The following is a 24,147-nucleotide window of genomic DNA, read 5'->3' as shown; positions in this document are numbered from 1 at the left end:
GTTTCTGAGATTAATCTAAAAATGTCACTTTTTTCTTGGAAATTTTTGACCTTTGTATCTCAGAAATTTTCACGGTTTTGGGTGAAAATTTATTTCTCTTTTTTCTTTCTGCATTAACCCTATTACAGATTTGAGCTTTCAAAACTGAAAAAGCAACAACTACTGCAGTAAAAATTTATGATTGAATAGTTATTTCAATAATTGTTGAATTATTATTTTTATTTTCACATGCTTTGTAGTTTTTCCACAGGAATTTATTTATCTTTTTTCTATCAGCAATGGCCCTAATACGTCATCATATTGAACTTTCGAAACTGAAAAAATAAAAATAAAACACGACAAATTCCCAACAAAAAAAATCAAAAACAAACAAAAAATAATTCTACAGTAAAATTTAATTATTGTTGACTTGTTTTTTTATTATTTTAGCTCAAATTAATAGTTAACACTATTCACATTCAGTTTTAAAACACTCCTCTGAAGCTCTGTTGTTTCTTTTCCTAGCCACAGTTCGCAGTGTTCTGCCACAGAGAAATGCTTTTCCACGGTTACATAACTCGCCGAGTCTCTCCGCCGTGGATCCTGCCGAGCAGTCCCACAATGCAGAGCGCATGGCGCGTCATTGGAGGGAGCCGACGATGATGGCGGCGGTCGGTGCACCAGAAGTGATCACACAACTGGAGAGCGCTGCCAAAGTTTTAATGGTGAGGAACCCGGCCGTGTTTTGTCCCCGCTTCGGGCTCGGAACACGCTAGTTAACCCGGTCTGCGGAGGAGCTCGTCGGGTGAAAATCTTCCCGCGGCGGTTCGTTTCGCCCCAGTTGTTGTTGGTGACTGTGTTCAGGTTAGAGACGGTATGTCTGAACGATGCGTGGCGCAGAGTCTCGGTCGGTTCCATCCCGTTACTAAACCTGTTTATTAAGTTTAAATGCCGCACCTTGTTATACATTGCCCTCCTACGTCTCCGGACTTTAAGTACCAACCCCAGTTTTTGTGCTGTGGCTCGTTTTTTCCCAGAAACTTCAGCGGTTCGCGTTCTCTCTGTGTCGCTAAATCAAGTTTTTTGGACTCTAGACACAGTTGCAGCATGTCGCTGTTGTTTATATTCTCTCTTCTGCTCCTCCGTCTACAGCTTCAGCTCCTCCTCGCCTACCCACATCACACTCTTTTCCGCTAAACGCTTACTTATTTCAGCCTGAACCGGAGCAAATGAGACAGAAGAGCCCGGCTAGGAGCCAGTAGCTAACCATGTGCATGTCGGTGTGTTTGCTGGGTATTTCAGCTAGCTGCTGCTGCCTCTACATGACCTTTTTAATCAAACCAGGGCAATGTAAATAACCCAGCTCAGCCCAAAGTGACATTATTAGAAAGGCAATTTTTCACCGTGCAATAGTGAGTCAAACAGCTGCTATTAAAGGTCCACGTTTCACTCATCTGCAGGTGTTTTAATCTGGGAGCTGCGACTGATATAAAATATTATCAACACAAATCCAGGCTGTTAATGATTCTTAAAATCTAAATTAGAAGAAGGCTGAAGGAAAAACAGCAGTTAGGCGGATGATTAACTTTCATTAAATGATACATTCCTGTCCATTTAATAACTCTCTTTAGATTTTAAGCTAAATCAAGAAAAATGTTGTATATTTTACCTTAATAAATGTTTAGAAGATGTGGTAATTCCCAATCACCAATTTGGTAAAAGTATGATCTGAAATTTCTCCTGAGAGCAATAAATGACTAAAATAACCTTTTTTTTTGTTAAATAAAATATCTTTTTCAGAATTAGGTCAAAAATACATAGCTGTCTCCTTCTGGACATTTATGACTGGAAATTGATGTACACAGTAAAAACCTTTATATCCTAAATCCCTTGCATAGATTCACTAGCTTTTATTGAATACTTGAAATTGTAGTAGTTTGCTATTGTGACTATTTTTTAAGTTTTTTTTTTTATTTAAACAGAACAGCTGATTTTGTAGGAGTAAAAACCTCTAATTTGTCATTATAGGAGTTTGATTGTTGAATCGTTCATATCTTTTAAGAAACCCTGTTGGATATATTAGGACCAGAAGAAATGTCAGTGTTTTTTGTTGTTTCATTTCACCGATAGTCCAGCAGAACGACAAAAATGATCTTAGATTTAAAACTGGGATTAGCTCCTTAGCATCAATCCCAGTTAGCATAAATGGTCTTGCCAACAACAGTTCCTGTCTGTGTTCCCAGTGAAGGATTTATAGTTTTTATCCAAGCCAGGATCATCCCTAGTTGGCCGGTTCTAATCTAAAAAAAACTATATATTTTTTTCAGTAACCCTGATCAGTGTAGAAGTTGTTACTGCAGGAAGAGAACCCCCAGATTTAGATTTTGTTTTTATTATCAATGAAATTAAAATTAAAAGAGACAGTTGGACACAACTATCTCTCCCTCTCTCTTTTTTTTAACCTCTGGTTCTCCTGCCCTGGACACGTCTGACTAATAAACAGATTCTCGTCTGGTTTGTAGCGACTGGTTTCAGTTCGCTTGGAAATTTTTCTGTGTGAAAAGGAACCAAACCGCTAGAAAAAGCGGCAAGTTGTCAAACTTATCAATTGGATGCAGACCAAAGTAAACAGAAAAGTGTAACTACAGCCCTAATAACAGGAAAAAACAAATGGTTAGTTCAGTCAATTTATTGGTTGCTTGTCAGGGATGATCAAGTTTTGAATATCACCAGAAATTTGTACATTTTCCGTAACAAAATAAAGAAATTTTCCAGATTTTTCCCCAACACATTCCTACTCTTAAACTTGTCAAAAACCAAATAGAAAAGTGAAATATTCCTTTTTCCAAACTGCTGAACCTGAAGCGAGACTCAGATTTTATTTTTCTGGGATTCGACAGTAAAACTCAATATAATGTTTTCTACTCGATGTCCGTCATGCTGGAGGAAAACTTTGCCAGACAAATACGAGAATCTGATTCTGGAAAAATCTTGAATTTCGAAATGGGAAAACGTCCCTGTGAACCGTCCTGGGTGGTGTGTTTGACCCGCCAGGCCTCTGAATGAACGTCTGTCATTCCCTTTTAGTTTAGAATGAAAAGTTGTTCTAAATTTGGGCTTTAATCTAACAGCAGAGCGCATTAGATCCAGTCCATTGAGTCTGTCTGCTTCTAGTCGTCTTTTATAACTCTCTCTCTGTGTGTGTGTGTGTGTGTGTGTGTGTGTGTGTGTCACCTCATTATGGCACATTATGTGTGGTTTGTCAGATAAAAGGGCCTTTCTTCCTTCTGCTGCCTCCAACCAACTGAGCTGCTTTTACTGCAATTAGGTCTGGAATGTGACTTTCCTGCTGGGCGGTATCATGGATTCGCCGCTGTATTTGAAAAAAAAAACTGTTTGTTTTGCACTTTCTTAGAGCTGTAATCTGTTTATTTGCGTTATGAGATGCTTACTTGTGTCTTCTATGAATGGCGGAGGCAACACCACTTTGAGGAACAGACACATCATCAGCTGCTGTGACGGTAGCAGTGGTTTTGATAGAGCTGGTTTACAGAACTCTGTTTTGTCTAAGCCCTCAGTAGGGTAGGGTTTCAGCTGCATCGTCAGTAGGAGTTAGACTGTGCAAACTCTGCTGCAGCTTAGTGTTTTTTTTTACTGAAAGACTACGTTGGAAAATAGTTTTGTTATCTATATTCATCGACATTTCTTCTTATGCATGTCGATGTCTCAAGCTGCAAAATAGTCTGTCAGTTTCTGGACGATGCATGTCCAAACCAACTTGGTCCTGTGTGAGATAGAAGTGCACCGATCCGATATCAATATCTGTATTGGTATCGAGATTGGAAAAAAAGTCTCGCTCGGTGACGATGTAGCCGATCCATCAGGGCAGATCTGTTCAGTCTAATTCTAGACTTTATTGTTTATGTTGCGTTTTATTTATAATTCCTAATTGCAGTTTCTGAACCATTTGAAAACATTTTTGTTGTTGTTCATTTATTGTTTTTACGTTTGACCCAGATAGTCCACCTTTTTTCTTTTTTTATTTGTTTGTTTTTCATAGGCTATTCTGCTCCTAATTTCACTGGCTGAACAGATTAAAGCTGTTTTTTCATTTTTGACCAACTTTGTGCAGCTATTGGTCTATTTAAGAGTTATCTAATAAATTTGGAGTTTAGTGCATTTATGTTTGTGTTTCAAAATGAAACATTTTAGGTCAATGCAGGTGTTTTTCTGTACCGGCCGATACTAAACATCGCATATCGGTATCAGAAGTGAAAAAAGTGGGTCATTGGATCCCTAGAACAGCGGATTATTTAAAAAAAAATAAAATCCTTATTTGCAGCCCTAGAATAAAGCATAAAAAAAAAAACATTTTCCAGCACGCCGGTTTGACAAAGTACATGTTATCTTTTTAAAGCTTTCTGCCTGAACTGTGCCGTTGCCGTTTCTTCGCAGGCACCGCCCTCCATGGTCAGCACAGAGCAGAGGCAGCACGCTGAACATGTATTCCTCTCCTTCAGGAAGTCCAAGTCCCCGTTCGCCATCTGCAAGCACATCCTGGGTAATTCGTCGAATAAAACGCCGAACCTGCGTAATGTTGTGGTGCTTTGGAGATGCTCAGGAATCACCTCGCTGGTTACAAGCTGCCGGACCGCGGTGACGTGTTGCTCCAGGACATGTTTGAACCTGATTACAGGAGAATCAGCCTGTGGTGTTGCGGTTGGAAGCCAGCTTGTTTTATGAAACGGATTTTTGGAGAGATAATGTAAATCTTTGCAAGCTCTGCATCTGAAATTAGGCCCACTGTGCCGATTTCCAAGAGTGATAAATAGAATCCCTTGTCTTGGACATTTGATAAGGAAACAACTAAATTAAAACCATTCATGTTAAAAAAAACAAAAAAAACAACAACATTCAGACTTATTTTTAATAACCTTAGTTAAAAGTTTATCTTTTCCAAGATTTGCTATGAGTTTATTTCAGGGCTACAACCAACAATTATTTTAGCATAATCGATTAATGCCTTTCTGACAATTGACTGGATAAAAAAAGTTTGGCACATTTTGCCAATTTTTCAAGGTATTTTTTTAAATTTAATATAAGCAGTGTGTTAAAAGGTGCAACTTAACAAATAATAAATTTTTTTTTTCCTTTTTTAATTGCCTAAAATGTAATAATGTGGCAGAGGATGCATCTGCAGACAAAAATACTTAAGTTGAAAGGTTTATTTTTAATCTTAAATACAAAATGTACATATTTTTGTACAGCTTTGGCTTAATTACTGCTGAGTAATATATTGTAGTTTGTATGCTAAACTGAGCTATTAATTGATTACTAAATTAGTTGAAGATTTTATCGATAATCGATTCATTCCGATTTATCTGATTAATTGTTTCAACTATTAATTAATTCAGAGCATCTTTCAAATATTTCTTGGATTGAAAAAAAAAAACAGTGTTTAAGGTTAAAACAAACAAAAATCGACGATGTTTTGCGGCGCCAACGAAGATAAAATGGATAATCTGCAACTGATTGGTCCGATTAACCGTTTCAGACCCGTTTTATATAAAAGCGCCAAAGCAGTCAACACGTTTTCCCATGGCTTCCCCGCCCACACGCCGTCTTAATTCGCTCCCTTTTGACGCTTTCCATTTTCTAACGCGCTCTTTCTGCCTCCTCACGTTTCCCCCTCCAGAGACCAGCAAGGTGGACTATGTGCTATTCCAGGCAGCCACAGCCGTCATGGAGGCCGCGGGAGTGGATCCTGCTGGAGAAGACCAGCATCGAGTCCCTCCGGGCGTTCCTCCTCACCTACGTGTTGCAGAGACCCAAGTGAGTAGGAAAGAAAGAGGAGGCTTTGTTGGATACCGTCTGCCGAGTTTCATGCATTCACATTCTGCATATCCAGGAATATATCCTACATCAGTTTGACTGCTGATGGCCAGTCCTAAAGTATATATTTATAAGGTTTACCAAGTGTTTTTAACAAAATAACTCACAAGTAATGTTTCCACAAGATGCATAAGCTTTGTTTTTAAGTGAATAGTGTCTGGTAGATTATTACACTTATAGGAAGACATTTCCCCCATGTTATAAGTGAAAAGTTCTCCCAGTGGAGCTACGACTACTGAAAATCCAGCTGTGTGTCTTTAATCCTCATTTTGTGTGGTGAGCCTCTCTGTTGTGACAGATTTTCTAAACCTAATGGATAACAGCCCCTCCGTTCCTCTGCATCTGCAGCCTGCAGAAGTACGTCCGTGAGCAGATCCTGCTGGCTGTGGCCGTCATCGTGAAGCGAGGCTCTCTGGACAAAAGCATCAACTGCAAAGGCATCTTCCACGAGGTCGGCCAGCTCATCAGCAGCGGGAACCCCACAGTGGTAACGGAGACGCACGCATTTCAGCTTTCACTGATCCACACCACTCGACTCGGCTGTAAAGGAAATAAACGTTTGGCTTTAAAGAGGGGAGACGATGCCTCTAATGTTTAATAAACACTGTTGTTAAAATTCTAGTAGTACGTCTGGGAAACATTTTATCCAGATGGATAATTAATCCTTTGAGAATGACATTCATGCATCACAGATTTCAGCACCAGCCTTATTTCTCTGCGTGCTGCGTCGTGTTTTCAGACTTTATGTGAGGATTCTGGACTCAGAAAAAGAGACTAATTTCTCTTGTTAATATTCTGTCTTAATATTTTTTTTAATCTGTGTTTTAATTGCACAAAATAAAATGCAGGAAGCTAATTTAGTCTGACAATAACAATTAAAAAAACCTAGTTTCCATGTTGTTTTAAAATTAGAAGACTTTTTTTCTTGACTTTTTTTTTTTTTAAGTATTTTGTATAAATACAAAATGGCTTGAAAATAGAAAATGTCACTGCACATTTAGAAAACACTGACTGAACAGCTCTATATGTACGTTCCAGCACATTCATAAACATTATTATAAAAGTCTAAAAATGAGGATCCCTAAATTTAACAATAAAGTCAATTCCTCTTTCAGCCCAGTAGATGGCACTGCTGTGCTTGTGCCTGAATTTAAATCCCAAAGAGAGAGGAAGTTATTTCAGATCCTTACCAAAAAGCTAATTCTTAAGTAACAAATTACTTTAAGTTATACTTTTTAAATTACATTAATAGAGATTTTTCTCTGCTAATTGAGACTTTACTTAATTTCTTTACATAATATCTATTTGTTGATCATAACCAGGGGATCAGTGACTGCTAACAGTTAAAGCCTTTTGATATATTTAACTTTAGATTAAATGTGTTGGGTGGAAATATGGAGGACTCTTATTATTAACCCTTTAAATGCTTTCTTGCCACTGTTAAATGAAGATTAATGAGGCAGTTTTTCTAAAAGTGATGTCTTCTCGTTTCATACACAAAAATCCCAGTCACCTTTGACCTCTGGTCACAATGAAATGACTTGAAATGTTCCTTGACAAGAACTCTTCTTTAAAAAAAAAAGTTAAGGGGATAAGTAGTATTTGTGTTGGGCTGACAAAACAAAAAATGACCCTAAAGCTGTAAACCAACCCAAACTGTGACACCATAAGTCAATTTTTGGCTGATTTAGCACAAATGTTTGGGGTTCGGTATATTGTGCAAAAAACATAAAGTCTGCCTAATGAACTTGCATGACGTAGCATTCTTATTTCATGGGATTTAATTAGGGGTGCACCCTAATTACCGTATTTTCTGGACTATAAGGCTCACTTCACTTGAAAGCCTTTAATTTGATAAAGGAAAAGAAAAAAGGCCTTATGATCCAGAGAACCTTTTATATTGTTCTGGAGTGAAACAGCCCGATCACAGTGGATTAATTCTAGTTGTGCTTACTGACCTCGAAGCGATTTTGTTTAGTTCACGGCGTTTTGTCAAAATGTTTTAGTTACATTATGTTTAGTAGTCAGGCTACCGTAGTCAGGAGCGTCTCACAGTAATACACACTGACTGAATTACCTTTTTTTTTTTCCCCACTTAAAAAAGATTGAAAATGGACCATTCATTAGCACCTTTTAATACAGTGCCCCCTATAGTGCGCCTGATGCAGTGCAGCTTTCTGGGCCATTGTGATCTTTAAACAGCCTGACATGCTGATTCTGATTTTGATCCAGGTCAGTTCTTTTTGCCTGAAATGTTGCTAAATGTAGCAAGAAAGTTGCTGAGTTGGCAATAGTGGTGTGACTATTGTTAACTGCAAATGTGCAGACAGGACCTGGTGGGCCGGCCTGTCAGTCTCATGGACAGCAGAACAGGAAGGTGGCTGATTGTTAGACCTTTGCTGAGGTAGATAAGATCAGTGGTTAAGATCGGCTTCATGTGGAAGTATTGGCCGATCACAGGTCTCCCAAAATTAAGGAAATGGACTCTGATAAATCATCTGGTCCAAAAATTGGTGCAACCCTAGATTTAAGGGGATGTCTGCCAACCTTTCCAGCTACAACAAACTTTTTTAAGGAAACCTTTCCACAAGGTTTAGGAGTGCAAGTCCTTCCTGAAGCACATTTCTGAAGTTGGACACTGATGTTGGATGAGAAAGTGTGGCTTGAAGTCATCACAGAGGTCTTTTAGGTCACGAGGTCAAACTAATAATTTTTATGCTCATTGGTGCACGCTCATTGAACAGGAAGGGACCGCCCTGAAAGCGTTCTTGCGTAATGAGAGCCATGGAAAATTATTTACGCACCGTTCCTGAGCTAATCTGAAGGTCACATCTTCTGCCCTGCAGCAAACCCTGGCCTGCTCCATCCTCACTGCTCTGCTCAGCGAGTTCTCCAGCTCCAGCAAGACCAGCAGCATTGGCCTCAGCATGGAGTTCCACGGCAACTGCAAGCGCCTCTTTCAGGTTGGCTTCCCATCTCGACCTCTTTAAACCTCACTTCTTCCTTTTTCTCCACCCCTACCGCTGCAGACCGACCCCTCTTCTCTCTCATCCCCCTCCAGGAGGACGGCCTGCGTCAGACCTTCATGCTGACCATGGAGGTGCTGCAGGAGTTCAGTCGCAGGGAGAACCTCAACGCTCAGATGTCCTGCGTCTTCCAGCGGTACCTGGCTCTAGCCAACCAGGTCTTGAGCTGGAACTTCCTGCCTCCAAATCATATCCTTTGGCAGCTGGAAGGACGTGGTTTGATTGTCGATGCAGCCTGCTGCACCAGCAAGGGGTTTATGTCAAGTGGCGAGTCGGTGGTTAAGCATCACGACATAGAAATCCGTAGGACTTACTATGGCGTTGGTGTGAAGTAACAAACCTTTGCAAGGCATGTGGGGTTCCCAAACCTTTCCATGCCTTGGCCCTGCAAACACCATCAGCTGCTAGCCAGGGAATCCTTTACAAAAGCCAACGCTACAAAATATGTGAAGAAGCATCAACTTTTAGAGTCGTTTTTGTTTTATTTTCATTAACTATTCAGTAACTATTGCATTTGTTTAGCATAAATACTACCTCATACTTTCTGATTTTACTTTCAACTGAGTTCTGCTGACATAAATACCTTGCAGAGTTACCCTTGCTACGGTAGCTAATGTTTTTGGGTCTTTCGTGGGGAAGTACAACTTGAACAGCAGTCGGCTGGACAATGTTTGACGATGTGGGTCTTAAATTCATTCATCAGGATCTTAAATTTGAGTTGGTGAAACCTGGTGTGTGTGTTTGTGTCTTTAAATACACGTTGCCTCCGAGATGCACATTTGTCGGCAGGTTTTACTTCGTCGTTCACGTCTTGTGCACACGTCTGTGTTGCGTTCGCAGTTGGCTGCATTGTTGAGCAAACTGAGGCGCTCTGTGTGTGTGTGTCGGGGTGTTTGTGTGCTCACCCCGACTCATTACGGCTTTAATCCCCGCAGCCTGGCATCCTCTCAGCCTGTCTGAGGAGGGGATCTGGAGTGGCGCTTGCTGCCAGCCAGAGCCATGGATCATTTTCAAAGAGGTGTCTCCGGGTGTCCACCTCCCCCCCTCCGTCTCATTCCAACGACACGGCAGCCCCGCCTTGGCTTGTCGAGGCTCCCTTTGGTATGCCAGGCACGCTCCGCCGGATTTGTGTTCTCAAAGACCCGCTTTTATGTTTCAAAGTTTATTGATATTGATTTTTGGACGAGAGTTTAATTTAGTTTTATTGTTGCGGCATCTTTATGAAGCCGAGGGAGCAGCAGTTGTTGGTTCTGGGATGGTCGGTCTGGTCGTCATAACGAGTTATTTATTTCTTCTGTTTTAGTAAATGAAATCATCCGTTGACTCTTGATTAGTAGTGATTCTACTTGTTTTCTGAGCTTATCCAGTGTGACCAAAAGGAAAAGCCAAGTGGAAGATTTTTATTTCCAGCCTTTTATGGAAATTAAAATCTTACTCGATTTAATCTTTCACCTCAACTCTATCAAAACTGATCCCTCTATGCGATTCAGACGCGTTGAAGCGTACAGTTGACATTAAACGCGACTGCTTTCAAGGCTCTGAACTCTGTACGAGTTCAGCTCCTCGAAGTTCATCATTTAATCATCGGCTGAACAGAAATGAAGGAAGCAGAAGTCGCTGAGTAACTTCTGAGTGCGGGGTTCTTTTCCTTCTCTTAAATAGAGCCGTTCTCTCCTCTTCATGTTGACTTGTCGTAAATGTTGACTACCGTCTCAGCCCATAAAAATAGCTCGCGACTTCTTAGATCAAGTGGCGTTCCCCTTGAAATCCGCCGTGCGTGTGAAGTCTTGGAATGCCTGAGCCGCTGCTGAAACGTGGAACAGATTGATGAAGACCGCCGGGGAGCGCCGCAGCATGCCTGCTGCTGGACCCGGTGTGGTGTCAACTGAACACCCCACAGATCGGGGGTCCTAAGTTGAAGACGCGTCACTCCACACCAGGCTGGACTGCAGACGGGGTCACGGTCGGGCCTCAAGGCCCCGAAACGCTCCCATTAAACTTTGTCTTCAGCCACTGATTTTACCGTGTAGATGGACCTGGTTTGAGAGGGAGCCTCCAAAACCGATGTGCCAGCTGTGTCACTTTCAGACTTTTCTTTTAATTGCCCTCCGGGGCGGAAAGTCTTGATTCCAGTTATGCGGGGCGACTGTGACTCAGTGGGAAGATTCGTCATCTTATAATCGGAAAGTGGTACGTCTGATTCCAGTTTCCTCCTGCCAAGCTGTTTATTGCATTCTGACTGTTATAGCCCTTTGGTGGAGACGTCTAAACCAAAGTTTAGTCGTCTTTGTCTGCTGCTAACTCCAGGTATGATCCACCACTGAGTCAACATCTAACAAAAAACCCAAGAATAACAATATTTACAGATATTCATTACTTTGTCAGCAGTATCCTGATCCAAAGGCACAATTTCTTCCAATTTATCAGGAAAAACCACTTTAAAAGCACCAACATACTGTGGCGTACTTCACTCACGTCGACCTTAAGGACAAAGTTTACCACCACGTACCCGTAGACTTGTCACACAGAAATCTGCCTGGCAGGAAACGGTGTTCACACCCAACTGTTTTGTAGGCGTCAGCAAGCTAATAAGGTTAAGAGTCAGCTCAAGCGGTCTCAAGTTCACGCTGCATGACTGCCACTCTGAGCCGCACTAACAGGTCACCAGGTGGTCTGGGTGCCCAGCTAGCTTATTGAACTCGCTAGCATCCATTCGGATTGTGAGAAATGAAGGAATTTGTCACGAAAAATGTAGGCAATTAGTACGCTGAAGTATAAAAACTCAACCGCCCGGCTCACAGAATACACATAGCACGCCCCAGTATGTTGGAGTCTTACGGTTCACTGTCTTGTCTTGACGATATTTCCAACAATTGGACGACCTGCTGACCAAAATGCTAACCTGGTGGTAACCAAAGGACTCTAACATATTTGAAGAACTGCGTGGATGTTCCTGAACTCAACGTTTTATTGCGATTGTCATGATTTTCAGTTAACCTGTTGTCTGAATTGTCTGTGTGGAGAGAGTCAGGCGCCTTTTCATGCCTTGATGATTTGTGGGTCAGAGTTAAATGGCGTAATCTGCTTTGAGATCGTTTACAAGGACTGAAAATTAGAGGTCATTGATAAATCGGTTCAGGTTTTATTAATTTTGGGAGATTGCTAAGGTCTGAAAATCAGCCACTGTCCCATTGTGTTCCTCCATGAAACTAACTCCATGTGCCAACTAAGTGACTTTTCAGACAAAAAAAATCTGTATCGACCAAAATATAAATCAGCATGTTAGGTTTTTTAAAGATCGGCCAGAGAAATGCAATCGGTGCATCCTTACTGAAAATGAATCGAGATTCAGCCGATGTCTAAGGAAAAGCTGCAAAAGACATTCAGACAGTGAGAGAACTAATGACAGAAACCGAAGATTACACCAAAGTCTTGTCTGGTACAGACACTTGAGGACAAATCTGTATGGGCCCCAATCGCTAACACATTTGGTCAGTCAAGCTGATTTTAAGAAAAGTTGATGCAAAAACACAGAGTCCTTCTGATCTGCTGGGGATCCACACATCTTGGTTAGTTAAGTTGTTTATGTCAAGTTAAATTTAGTTCTGCAGTCACAAACAGATGCCAACCGAGGATTTCTATTGTTTTCTCTTTTGCTGTTTTGTGGGGTTTTTGGGTCATTTTTACCAGCAGTTGTTCATGTTTTGATTCACACATTTCAATCATAAAACCAGATTACCGCAAGAAATGTTTGTAAAACTGAAAAGACTGGAAAACTGCAAGATGAACCAATGTTTAAAACCAGAGCCAAACTTTTTTTCTCTCACTAATGTAATGTTACCTCAATTTCTGCTGCTTGACTGCCATCTCTTTACTTCTTCGCTACAAGAACCCGGAGAATTTCATGGTTGGTGTAGGAACAAAAACAAGCCCCCAATCAGGAGATGCACTGGAAAAACACAATCTTGCCAAGTATTTTTAGCTAGTTTCCAGTGCAAATGTCATAGACCCCTAGAAATTAGACAAAACTAACTCACAAGTATCGTTTGAGCAAAATATAGCAGCTTGTTTTAAGTTAGAAATTTCCTATTTATTTTAAAAAGTGCAATTCCTGCTGGTGGATTATTTTATTAACCCCACGTTTTAAATGAGATAACCTGTTAGGAAAACTAGTACTGTTTTTAAAATCAACATTAAGGAATTTTAGACTTAAAACAAGCTTACTGAAATGTTACGTGTTTTGTCTTATTTCAAGTGCAGCATCAAATTTACACTAGAAACGAGACCAAAAATGGTGTTTTGCTAAGATTTAGTGTTTTTTTTTTTTTTTTGCAGTGTGAGCCTGTGTTGAGTGGATGCCGGTCTCGGTTTTCACATCAGCTCTCCTAAGGCCGCGCTCTGGGCATTGTGGCCGCGAGGTTAGGGTTAGGATTAGGGTATGTGTAAGTTGATGCTGACTGTTTGCCTTGGCCCTGACCCACCACCAAGAATCCTAAGCGACCGCTATCTAAACAACAGTGGGACGGAGTGAACAGCTGATCGGAAAAGCTGGTGGATGTGCGAGCCGCTCATTTGTTCTCCCATTGAAAGAAGGCACAGGGTGGAATCTTTTCAAATGACGACGGCGTGCAGTTTAGAAGGAATTTGCGAGCGCTCGCTCATACGCACAAAGTATTGGGCTCATGTTACCGCGTTACATTGATTTCTGCTCTTGGTTTCCAAAGGGGGAAAAAAACTGGCATGAGAAACCAGTGTGTAATTGCTTTATTATTGGTTCCCCCCCCACTGGAAGCTGAATTAATGACGACGTCGGCCTAAACAGATGGGAGGGGCTGAACAGTGGGGGGAACAGGTCGCAGAAGAGGTATTTCTGGACTGTTATTCCACATGGCGAGGCTGCAGGGCGGTCTTGTGGCAGGATATATCACTTAAACCCCACCACGCGCCGTAGCAAAGCGCTGCGGTCTTTGCATGGCCACTGGCAGGCCCCCTGCCCCCCCCACCACCACCAGCGTGCAGCGGGACCCTCCTCTGCGCTGATCGGACATAATGAATAGGGGATGGAAGAGAAGCCCGCTAATCCACCGGTCCTTCAGCGTGAAGGTTGTTCTGGCTTGCAAAATGTTGAGATTAGCAGGATCAGCAGGATGTTGGCTATTTAAAACCGTCACAAAATGCTGTCAGGTTGATTGATGCGGTTTTTGTGCAACAGCTGAAACTTTCTGGTGTGTTCTGTTGAATCTGGGGAGAAAATGTATTTAATCTTGTCATGATGCAGGTGAACAAAAATAGGATCTCACGCCGCATGCCGTTTCCTGACACCGAAAAGAAAATAAATAATTCCTGATAACACAAAATGTACTTAAAATCAGTGACTGTTGCCTTGGGTCGGGTGATATGGCTTAAGAATAATATCAATTTTTGATTTTTTTTCAAGCCAAATCCTATATTCAATATTAGTTTACATTAAAGAAATTTAAAAATACAGAAGATAGTTTAAAAAATAATTCAGTCATCCCGTCTGAGTCAAGCTTTGTCCAAATAAATCCAGCCTGTAAATCATGTTCCTCAAACAGCCTGGCACTGGCTGGAGCGACTCTCTGAACCTCAGGGAGTGAATTGGTAAAAAAAAAAAAAAAATCCAGATTTTTTCAGAAATTCTATGTTCTTAAACAGAAATTTTGATTGAAATCTATTTATCGCTCAGCCCTACTGTTACCATCCATCCATCTATTTTCTATTCACCGTTGTACCTAATGGGGTCAGGAGGGTTGCTGGTTCCTCTCCAGCTGCGTTCTGGGTGAGAGGCGGGTTTCACCCTGGACAGGTCGCCAGTCTGTCGCAGGGCAACACAGAAAACATACAGGACACACAACCATTCACACACACTCACACCTAGGGAGAATTTAGAGAGACCAATTAACCTGACAGTCATGTTTTTGGACTGTGGGAGGAAGCCGGAGAACCCGGAGAGAACCCACCATGCACAGGGAGAACATGCAAACTCCATGCAGAAAGACCCCGGCCGGGAATCGAACCCAGGACCTTCTTGCTGCAAGGCAACAGCTCTACCAACTGCACCACTGTGCAGCCCCCAACTGTTACCAGTTCATTTTTATTCATTTGATTTTCCATTACTGCTTCAGGATGATTGTGAAGTCAGCAGTGTTTCCCTTTACTGTGTGGGCCGTTACATGTTAATAACATAACATTTCTACATTAAAATCTGAGAAACTGAATATTTGTTTATTCGCTTTTTCAATTGAATTACAGAAACAAAATAACTTCTTGGAGATGCACAGACTCTTTTAAAAGATTGAAATCTCATTCTTTATGCTGTTTTATTGGGTTTTCCTTCTGGACAAAGGATATTTTGTCCTAAATAAAGCAAAACACACTTTACTGCTCAAACATAAAGTTACCTAAGAAATCAACGTTAAAGCTTACCATGTGTTTCTAAACAGTATCTGATTTAACACCTACAGACATCAATGAACTCCCTTCCTGCTGATAAAGTTTTTATAAATGGAGCAGTCTGATAAAATGCTAGGCTACTGGTAGCATGTCACTGTTTGTAAAATCAGAAATAAGATAAGAAATTAAAATCACGCGAGAATAATCCTGTTCACTTAAGTCATTAAAAATTATGGCTCAGACAAACGTAAACAGTCGTCACCTGTCGGCCATCAGAGGAGACGTCGGCGTCTTGTCCAGGCGCCGGGTAGACGAGGCCCTCATGTGGCTTTTTGGGGACATTGTAGTTGATTTTACGGTGTGAGAGCTCTGGAGCAGCCAGCTGCATATCGTCTGGGAACAAAACGAAACACACCTTTGTTTTCCTATAACTTCTTGTTGTCTTTTTCCTTGCAACGTCCGGTTGTTGATCACTCAGTTTGTGTGAAGCGAAAAAGAAAACGTATCCATTGACGTTTTGTGAAAAGCATCTATTTCAATACGCATCTCAGCGCAAAACCTTTCTATCCAAGAACATGTTGTTTTTTTGTTTTTTTCTTTAATTGCCGTGTTTCCACGTAAATTCAGTTTTGCAATTTTAATGGTCAGTGGAAACGCAGCCACTGTGAACATCATTGTAAATGCTTAAACAAATTACCTGGTGAAATCCCTGATTACTTACTGTCAAAATGACATACACATTTAGAAAAATTTCAACAAAAAGGCTTGAATGATTTTAAAAACAATTTGATCCAGTACGTTACTTTTTCCATCGTTGATACATTATTAAATCTTTCCACATTACATTTGTTTCGTATGCTTTACTTTGACTCCTTGTTTTCTTTCCGTCGTGCGTTTGTGCCGGCACCGGTTTGAGAACCTTGCAGGTTGGCACCTTGCAGGTCGCAAAACTCTGTGGCGCAGGCGGCCGACCCCCCAGCGTCCTGCTGAACCCCACAGGGCAGAAATGTACGATAAAAATCTGCGTCACAGTTGAGCGTGCTGCAACGTACCGCTCCTGGCTGAGGGCGGCTGAGGTATTAACTTTTATGTTTACACTTCTCTGTGATTGCAGACTCGACAACTCTTTGTGAGAACTTTTATTGTGCGGGCTTTTTCACTTGCATTTGATTGAAACTTGTGGTTGGTGGTTTAACACGGGCCGAGTTACCCTCTCTCTCTCTCTTTCTTTCTCCCTGTTTGACAGTCTGTCATTACATCTCGTCTTTGGAGTGGAAAATTGACGTGTCACATTAGGTATTCTGGAGCCTGCTGGAGTGGTCGAGATGGTAGCAGGTGATGTCTTTTAAAAACCCACAAACCACAGCCACATGTCGTCGTCACTCTGGGTTCATTACTCATCGTGTTGGAATGACAAACACACGCAGACAGGTTCCTTTTTCTGGTTCCGATTGGGTGGGAACTAAACATTCAGCACTTCAGTTAAATTCAGTTAATGCAAATATTAGCAAGAGCTTATGCTGCATTTCGACTGGATAGTTGTATTTGCATAGACAGGTAGGCGGAGCTTACTGTCTCCAAGAAGTAAATCATGAAATATTGAAACTCTCCGTGTTTTAAACAGACTTTTGGTGCGCTCACACCAAACGCGTTTCGCATTCATGGTGCATTTACAGTTGGAGACGCGTCGAGGGCCCATAACGGCGTGTTTTGAGCGTCTAGCGGGGCGAGGCTTGAAGTGTTTGGAGCGTTATGAGCATTTTGAGTGTTGAGCATTTGGAGCTCTATCGATGCGCCTACACATAGGCTTTGACTGTAAAACAGACTTGCTCGACGCTCAAAACGCGTTTGGTGTGAACGTACCGTCAAGCATCTGCGTTCAAAGTGCACATGCGTTGAACATGCAGCGTTGCTTTTATTTGACGAGCAGAATGTGTTTGGTGTGAACGCACCAAGAGAGATGATTTGTTGGTGTTTCCTTTTACAGGCCAAAAAAGGAGCACATAGGAGTGAAATAAAATGAGATTTTGGTTTATATAGCATGTTAGATTCTCAGCTGTATTTAGGACCTGGTCCAGTCCCACAAGATCACACGTTGCTTATTTGACTAAAAGGTCTGGTTCGTTTGGGGAAGTGTGAACGTGCAGTCAAACTCTCAAAAAAGCCAAATCTGGTCCACCTAAAAACCGAGGTCTCGGCTTGGTTGAAGTGAACGCTGGTGCGGATCGTATGTATGTATGAATGCCGAGTGGAGCAGAGACCGCTCCGAAGGCAGGAAGTGGACTGTATCGTAGGGATTTCTGTTAGTGGGAGAAATTACTCTTGGTCTTCTACCAAAGCAAAAGAGAAATCCTACACCAACTGAAATCTGGCACTGCTCCATTTTTGTTTACATTTTGCAAAAACGGAAGTTGCGCTCATGTCTTTTTGTGAGGTGTTTTTGTGTTGTTTCCTAGATTAGGTCTTGTTGCAGCGCCCCTACAGCCGAGGAGGGAAACAGGTTTATTAAATGGTTGTTTTTTTTTTGACACACTGCAGTGCAACAACAAACCCCAACGTCTGAAAATGTAACAAATGATGCAATTTTGGTCTCCAGTCAAACTGAGTTTGCGGGACTCAGCTACCCCTCTCTCTAGAAGTATTTAGCTTGTGATCGTCTGCCACATACTCTCTATTTTTAAAGAGTCCTTCAGAACCTTAAACAGGTGGCAACTTTTGTGCCCAAAGTGCGGCATGCCGTGTTGTTGCGGGGCGTGTGCGCCAGGGAGGGACCGGACTGGCGTCGGAGGAATGCGTGACCTCGCCGGCTTCTGCTGCCGCTTGGCTTTGATCAAACATTCCCGTGGAAGTTTCCGGCTTGTGCTGTCACTGCAGCGATGACCGGGGGGGAGGGGGGGGGAATCAGGTTTAAAAAAAATTAAAAAATCAGTTTATGTTGATGTAGAAGTCTAAACAGAAATGTAAGCTCAAAGTAATAATTGGATGTAATATAATATAGCTTTGTAGCTGCGTTTAAAAGTGCATCTGGATGGGTGAAGTCAATCAAAGTGAGGTGTTGTGGAAAGTGGATAATAATAAAAGTTTTAGACTATTGTTTCTGTTACAACCCATTGAAAACTGAAACCTTTTGGATAGTTACTAAAGGATTCAGTCTTAAAAGTGATGATAGAATAAAATAATTCTTTATAATAGATTATTATAACTGGATGTCTTTTGTGGTTGAGTGCTGTATTAGTTTACTGGGTGGTTTAATCTTTAATCTGACTTGGTGTTAATCAGTGGTGGTGCACCTTTATCAAGGTTTCCCCCAGAAAACTTGCTAAGCCTGGTGGTCGGGTGCTGCAGCCGTTCATCCAGCGGCCCGTCGTGTTTTTAAATTGAAAAATGTTTAAAGTTGACAGGAAATTTGAAAATATCACTTGATAATTACGTGTGATTGGAAAATTAATATCTGACCACCAACTATAAAGTCTTAAAACGCAAACATTTAAAAAAAACATGAATAAATAAGCAATGCTTAGCCTGGTGGGGGCTCAAGTAAAGCCTGGTGGCCCGCCAGGCTTATAATACACTGGGATAAACCCTGCCTTAATAACTTAAATATGACTTAATAATGTCCTGTGCGTGTCTCCATACACACATTAATCAACTGATTGATCCCAAATTTATTATTCTTTTACTTTAAATAATAGATTATAGATGGAATAAATACAAAGAGACCTCTGCATCAGGCCCTTTCATGTGGACGTCTTTGTTTTGCTGATGTTTGGTGAGTCGTAATGACAAGAGGCAAGACGTCTCTTTTCAGTGTAGAGGATTGTGGGTGTGTGAACTACATTCAAGCTGGTGAGAAACTGCAGCTTTAAAGATGAGCTTCAATGAGCTTTGGTAGAGCTTCCTATGGGAGTTTTTTTTTTAAGACGTTTCGAACAACAACGGGAAGTGTTGCGGTTGTGTAGTTACAGATTGTGGGTTGAAGAACAGGCCGGTTGTGGATGCATAAACGATTTAAATAAGTACACTGCGACTGTGTTGTGGCGACGGGCTGACACAACCCACATTGAGTTTTAACGTTAAATGGTTTAAGTTGGAGAACGGGCAATTAACTGAGAAGTTTTTGTTTTGTGTTTTTTTTTTTTTTTTTTTTTTTTTTTAAGCAATGGAGAAAAAAAACCCGGCATGGATTTCATCTTGGAAAGTGGTCAGTCGGAAAGCCCCGGTGATTGGCCGAGGAGGGCAAGAACGAGAGAGGACAGTAAGGAGCATTTCTCCCAGAGGAGCGGAGTCTCGGATCTTAAGGAAACAGAGGAGAGAAAAGCGAGAGCACAAGCAGGGAGGAAGGGAAGGGGCTGAGCGAGAGGACAGGGAGCGAAGAGGCTGTCAGAGCGAGCGAGAGGAGGGGGGGTGTCATAGACTGGAAAAGTCAGGGAAAACACAGGAGGGTGAGAAAGAAGGACCCGCTTTCACTGCGTGGGTACAGGCTTGAGCAAATAAAGAGCCAAGGAAGAAAGGAAGACGACATGGAGCAGATCAGGAGGGGAGGCTGAGAAAAACCGACTCTTATTGTGAGAAATAGATTGACGGGGTTAATGAGAGGAAGAACAAGCATCAAGAGGATTCTCCCACAAACCAGACCTAACCACTGAGACGGAGCCGGCTGACAGGAGCCGCTCCTTTCACTGTACTCCTCTTTCTCCTCCTATATTCTTCTTCTCCTCCTCCTCCTCCTTTTGTTGCTGTTGTCGGCCTTAACCGGCGGCGGACCACTGGGGCGCCACTACATCGCCATGTTCGAGGCCACGCAGAACGTCACGCTGAAGCCCACGGAGTCCTGGAGGGAGGCGCTGCTGGACACCCGCGTCATGGACCTCTTCTTCTCTGTGAGTATCCCCACAGTCCTGATCGGGCTTTTAATGTATCGGTTTGGGTCATCACTTACTTGTTGCACCTAGAAGCTCTGATGGTACGATTCCTGCCTCCTGCCTCCGCTTCCTAATGTCTTGACATAAGTCAAAACTATCTTGAAAGTAACTATTTAGCAGGATTTAAGTGCCTGTTTTAAGTCAATGATTCATTAATATTGATCTAGAAGTGTCAGTTATGCTGGCAGATTTTTTTCATTTTAACATTAGGAAGAATGTGTTGCTGCGGGGTAAATAATCTAGACCTTTTTATCAAGATTAAGGCTTTACTGATTCCTACATCTTCCTGAAATGTTACTCGATTTTCTTTTTTTGCAGTGCAACTTGCACTGTTATATATATATATATATATATATATATATATATATATATATATATATATATATATATATATATATATATATAAAAAATTGTACAAAATGTGTGTTTGTCCTGCTAAATTTGGAATATTTTCTCCATATTTCCATGAAAGTACTGGCGTGTTTCTCTGCGGACCTCTCCGGAGCGGTTTGTTTACTTCATGTCGGGCTGCGAGTCCTGATTTAACCTTCCCCCCCGTTGGGGCTTTCTGAGTTGGTCCTCCTTCTGTGGCTTTCCTGAATGCACCATTAAGCAGATTTATAGGTGCTTTGCAGCGGGCTCGTGTTACTGCGTTACCGTTCAGGAGACAGCCCGGTGAAGCAAATGTGTATTTTAGTGCAGCGCGTTCAAAGAGGCTGGCCGAGCGCTCGCTGTGGAATAGAAGAGTGGAACAAACTGGTCAGCTCCTCTTCCATTAAGCATCCGTCCAAAACTTCCAGCTGCCCATCGCCAGATAGTGCTCCTCCTCTTAACTGCCTCCAGGCAAATAGTACTTTTTTAAAATTTTTGTTCTTCGTTCAATTCTTATCTTAGTTAACAGAATAGTTTGAGGACGATACGGATAGATTTTGGAGGCGAGCAGGAAGAAAACGGGTCGGGTGCAATAGATTCTCACCACAGTTCGCCGTGGTTTTCATTCAGCAAGATGGGATTTGATGAGGGCTGCAACCGAGCACATCATAGTTAACTAAAACTAGCAAAGACAGAAGCGGAAAAAACATTTTTGTTAACTGAAATAAATAAAAACGGTAAATAATGCGGATAAACTAACTAAAACGTACTGAAATTATAGATATAGCATCCTTCGTTTATGAATCTATTTATTAGTCTTTCAAACTGATACAAAATAGTTTTTTTCCCCTTGCATACCAGCAGCTTACGCCAGCTATTGGCAAATTACCATCCTCCTCCTAGTGGCACTGAATCTAGTCCTCAAATAGCAGTAAGGAGAAAACATCAAAATGTTGTTCAGCAAAAAGTACCTTAAGTTACTTTTCATTATCCAATTGATGTAGGCATAATCACAATACAATGCTTTCACTTCTTTGAATTTTGCACCAAAAAATTAATCAAAGCATGAAAAAACTAAAACTATTACTAAAAATGAAACTGAAACTACCAGTAATCAATATTTAACTAACAGCATGTAACTAAAACAAGCAACACACTCTGAAAACTGAGTTAGATGAACAAAGTCACAACAAAAAACAGCTCAACTATAATCAAAAACCCAGAACCATTAAATCACCCTGGTTATAAACTAACGATTATTTAAGTAATCGATTAATTGGATAGAAAAAAATGGTCACATTCTGCAGAAATTTCATCGAACCACTTAAGCATATTTATACAATGTTAGAAATACTTTAAGAGATGCAAATATACAATTTGGTTTATTTAAAAAAAAAAAAAGGAAAATAAACATTTTATTGCCTAAAATCAATGACAGCATTCGTTTAGCGTACAGATGATCATTTGTAGAAATGGATGGATCTGCAGCTAAAAACACTCCTACTGTCAACATGGGAAAAGCTCAGCCCTTTCTGCTCAACACATCAATGCACCAGTATCAATAACCAGTTAATAACTGGGTAGCAAAAGGTGCTTAATGGGAGATTTTTTTATCTTTAAGGTTTTATTCGTACAGTTTGGATTAATTAGTTCTCAGTGTGCTGTTCTTTCAGCAAGTGGCCTTTTTGGAGCCCCTCTGGTCCATTTAGCAATTAATTGGTTAATAAATCTGTTGACAATTCAATAGTCAATTAATCAAGATGAATTCGATTAATCGTTTCAGCCCCTATATTTGGTCCCAGAAAAGGACGAAAATCCACCTAATAATTAGTTTTACTCCAACCAGAATCGTCCGACATCCAGCTTTGGATGTTCATAAAAAAACACTTTCCTCTTTTTAAGGTCAGTGAACGCACCACATAAAAACAAGAGATTGGTTCATCCAGAGTGCAGGAGAGTTGGACTTTTACAAGATAGCTGGAAGGCTGAAAGTGTTTAAGCAAAGTTGCTCTGTTTTATTCTTTTTTGGTCTTTCTCATATCAATTAATATTTATCACAATATAAAACAAATCACTATTTTGGTCCACCTTTACTGTTCTCCGTTTCTATTGAGTGCGATCTCAGGAGGTTATTTTTGATTTTAAAGGTTTATTTTTAAACGTTAAACATGACATTGAACATCATCTACCAGTAGAGACGTCCGGTGATCAACAACCGGACGTCCCTACTGGCTGAAAAGACGAAGAAGACGACAGGAAGTGGTCGGAGGACGACGGCGCTGCATGTTTTTATTTTTATTTATGACTCACAATGGGAACAAACCTATCCACGTTGCGTTTAATTTTTAATGGTGAGTTTTTTGACTCCAGTGGAATGTGGACAGAGTTTTGTGCACGTTTATACTGGAAACGTAGCTGCTGACGCTCGGGATGCATCTAGATGTATTCAGTCGCAGCTCAGGATCGTCTAGAGGAACATTTCACGACTTGTAGTGAGGAATCAGACGACAGCGACGTCTCCGGTTGCGAGTGCGATCAGCGACGGCGTACGGAAAGCTCGATCGTCCCCGCCGTCCGCCTGCCAATAAAAATGTTTGTCATTTTTCTGTCGGTTCTTTGCGCTGCTGGAATCTGCAGGACGAGTTTTGTGTTGATTTCAGTTTCCAGGCCTCCGGTTTCAGCTCTCGCTGTGGTATTTCTAGTAGCTCAACTGTTTGTTGTTGTAAGGCCGCCGCCGCGCCATCAGCTGCCTGTGTGTGTGCGTGTGTGTGAGTTGTACCTTCATCATCATTGTGTTGGGGTGCATATTTTACGTCTGCCGGTTTGTGTGTGTGTTGTGTTTAATGGCGGCCTTTGCTGTCTCAGCTGCTGTGTCTCCTCAGCTGTGTGTGTGGTGTTGAGGGGGTGTGTGTGACCCGGGTAAGTGTGTGTTGAGGGGGTCCTTAGACGCACGTGCCATCAGGGTCGAAGTCCATGGCCGACCAGTGGCAGGATTACAACCCGGCCCCAGGATTAGGGGCCCCTGTTAACAACCCCAGTAACCTTACCATAACACACTGGTCCCGTCTCTCTCCCTCAGTGGGTGGACGTCTGTCAGCCTCCTCTGCTCCTCCGCTGTCTTGTTGCTAGCTAAGGAGAAACGCTATGCAGCTCTCCAGTGTCCCCATCGCTATTTATTATGCTCACTAAGGTTCACTTATCGCTACCTATGTTTCCCCCGATGGAGCAGCTAGGAAAATCAAAATCTCGAAAGTGTTTTGCGTTTCAGCTGCCACCAAGCGACTCGTCGTCTTTGCCGCCCAATGCCAGGTCCTAGCGGCAACCTGAGGGAAATTGGTGTCAAACCTTTGTGCGACTAAAAGATGTTGTTTCTGCCGCTCTCATTTTAAAGACGGATGTTTTCGGAGGTCATCAAAGATCAAAGATCCCCTCTGACCCCCCAACGTTTTTCAACACATAACCAAATTTGGTGTCAATCAGCTGTTAGAGGGATAATCCAGTGCAATTTAATTGATAGATTTTTGTTAATGACAGGTTGAACT

The 24,147-nt window shown here is 41.6% G+C and overlaps 1 protein-coding gene across 1 annotated transcript; it reads left to right on the top strand.

Annotated features, from left to right (window-relative positions):
* The first annotated feature begins 457 nt into the window (after window positions 1-457).
* LOC122840239 (exportin-4-like) lies at window positions 458-23,921 on the top strand. Its single transcript, XM_044132499.1, has 8 exons — window positions 458-704; window positions 4,435-4,540; window positions 5,675-5,811; window positions 6,220-6,358; window positions 8,718-8,834; window positions 8,933-9,086; window positions 20,079-20,191; window positions 23,874-23,921. The coding sequence occupies exons 2-8, from the start codon at window positions 4,481-4,483 to the stop codon at window positions 23,919-23,921; spliced, it is 768 nt and encodes a 255-aa protein (XP_043988434.1). The 5' UTR covers window positions 458-704; window positions 4,435-4,480.
* Window positions 23,922-24,147: the final 226 nt, after the last annotated feature.

This window comes from Gambusia affinis, linkage group LG11, assembly GCF_019740435.1.
Source record: "Gambusia affinis linkage group LG11, SWU_Gaff_1.0, whole genome shotgun sequence".
NCBI classification, from domain to species: domain Eukaryota; kingdom Metazoa; phylum Chordata; class Actinopteri; order Cyprinodontiformes; family Poeciliidae; genus Gambusia; species Gambusia affinis.
Note: the sequence above shows the minus strand (reverse complement) of the source record. Positions and strands in the feature narration are given on the sequence as shown.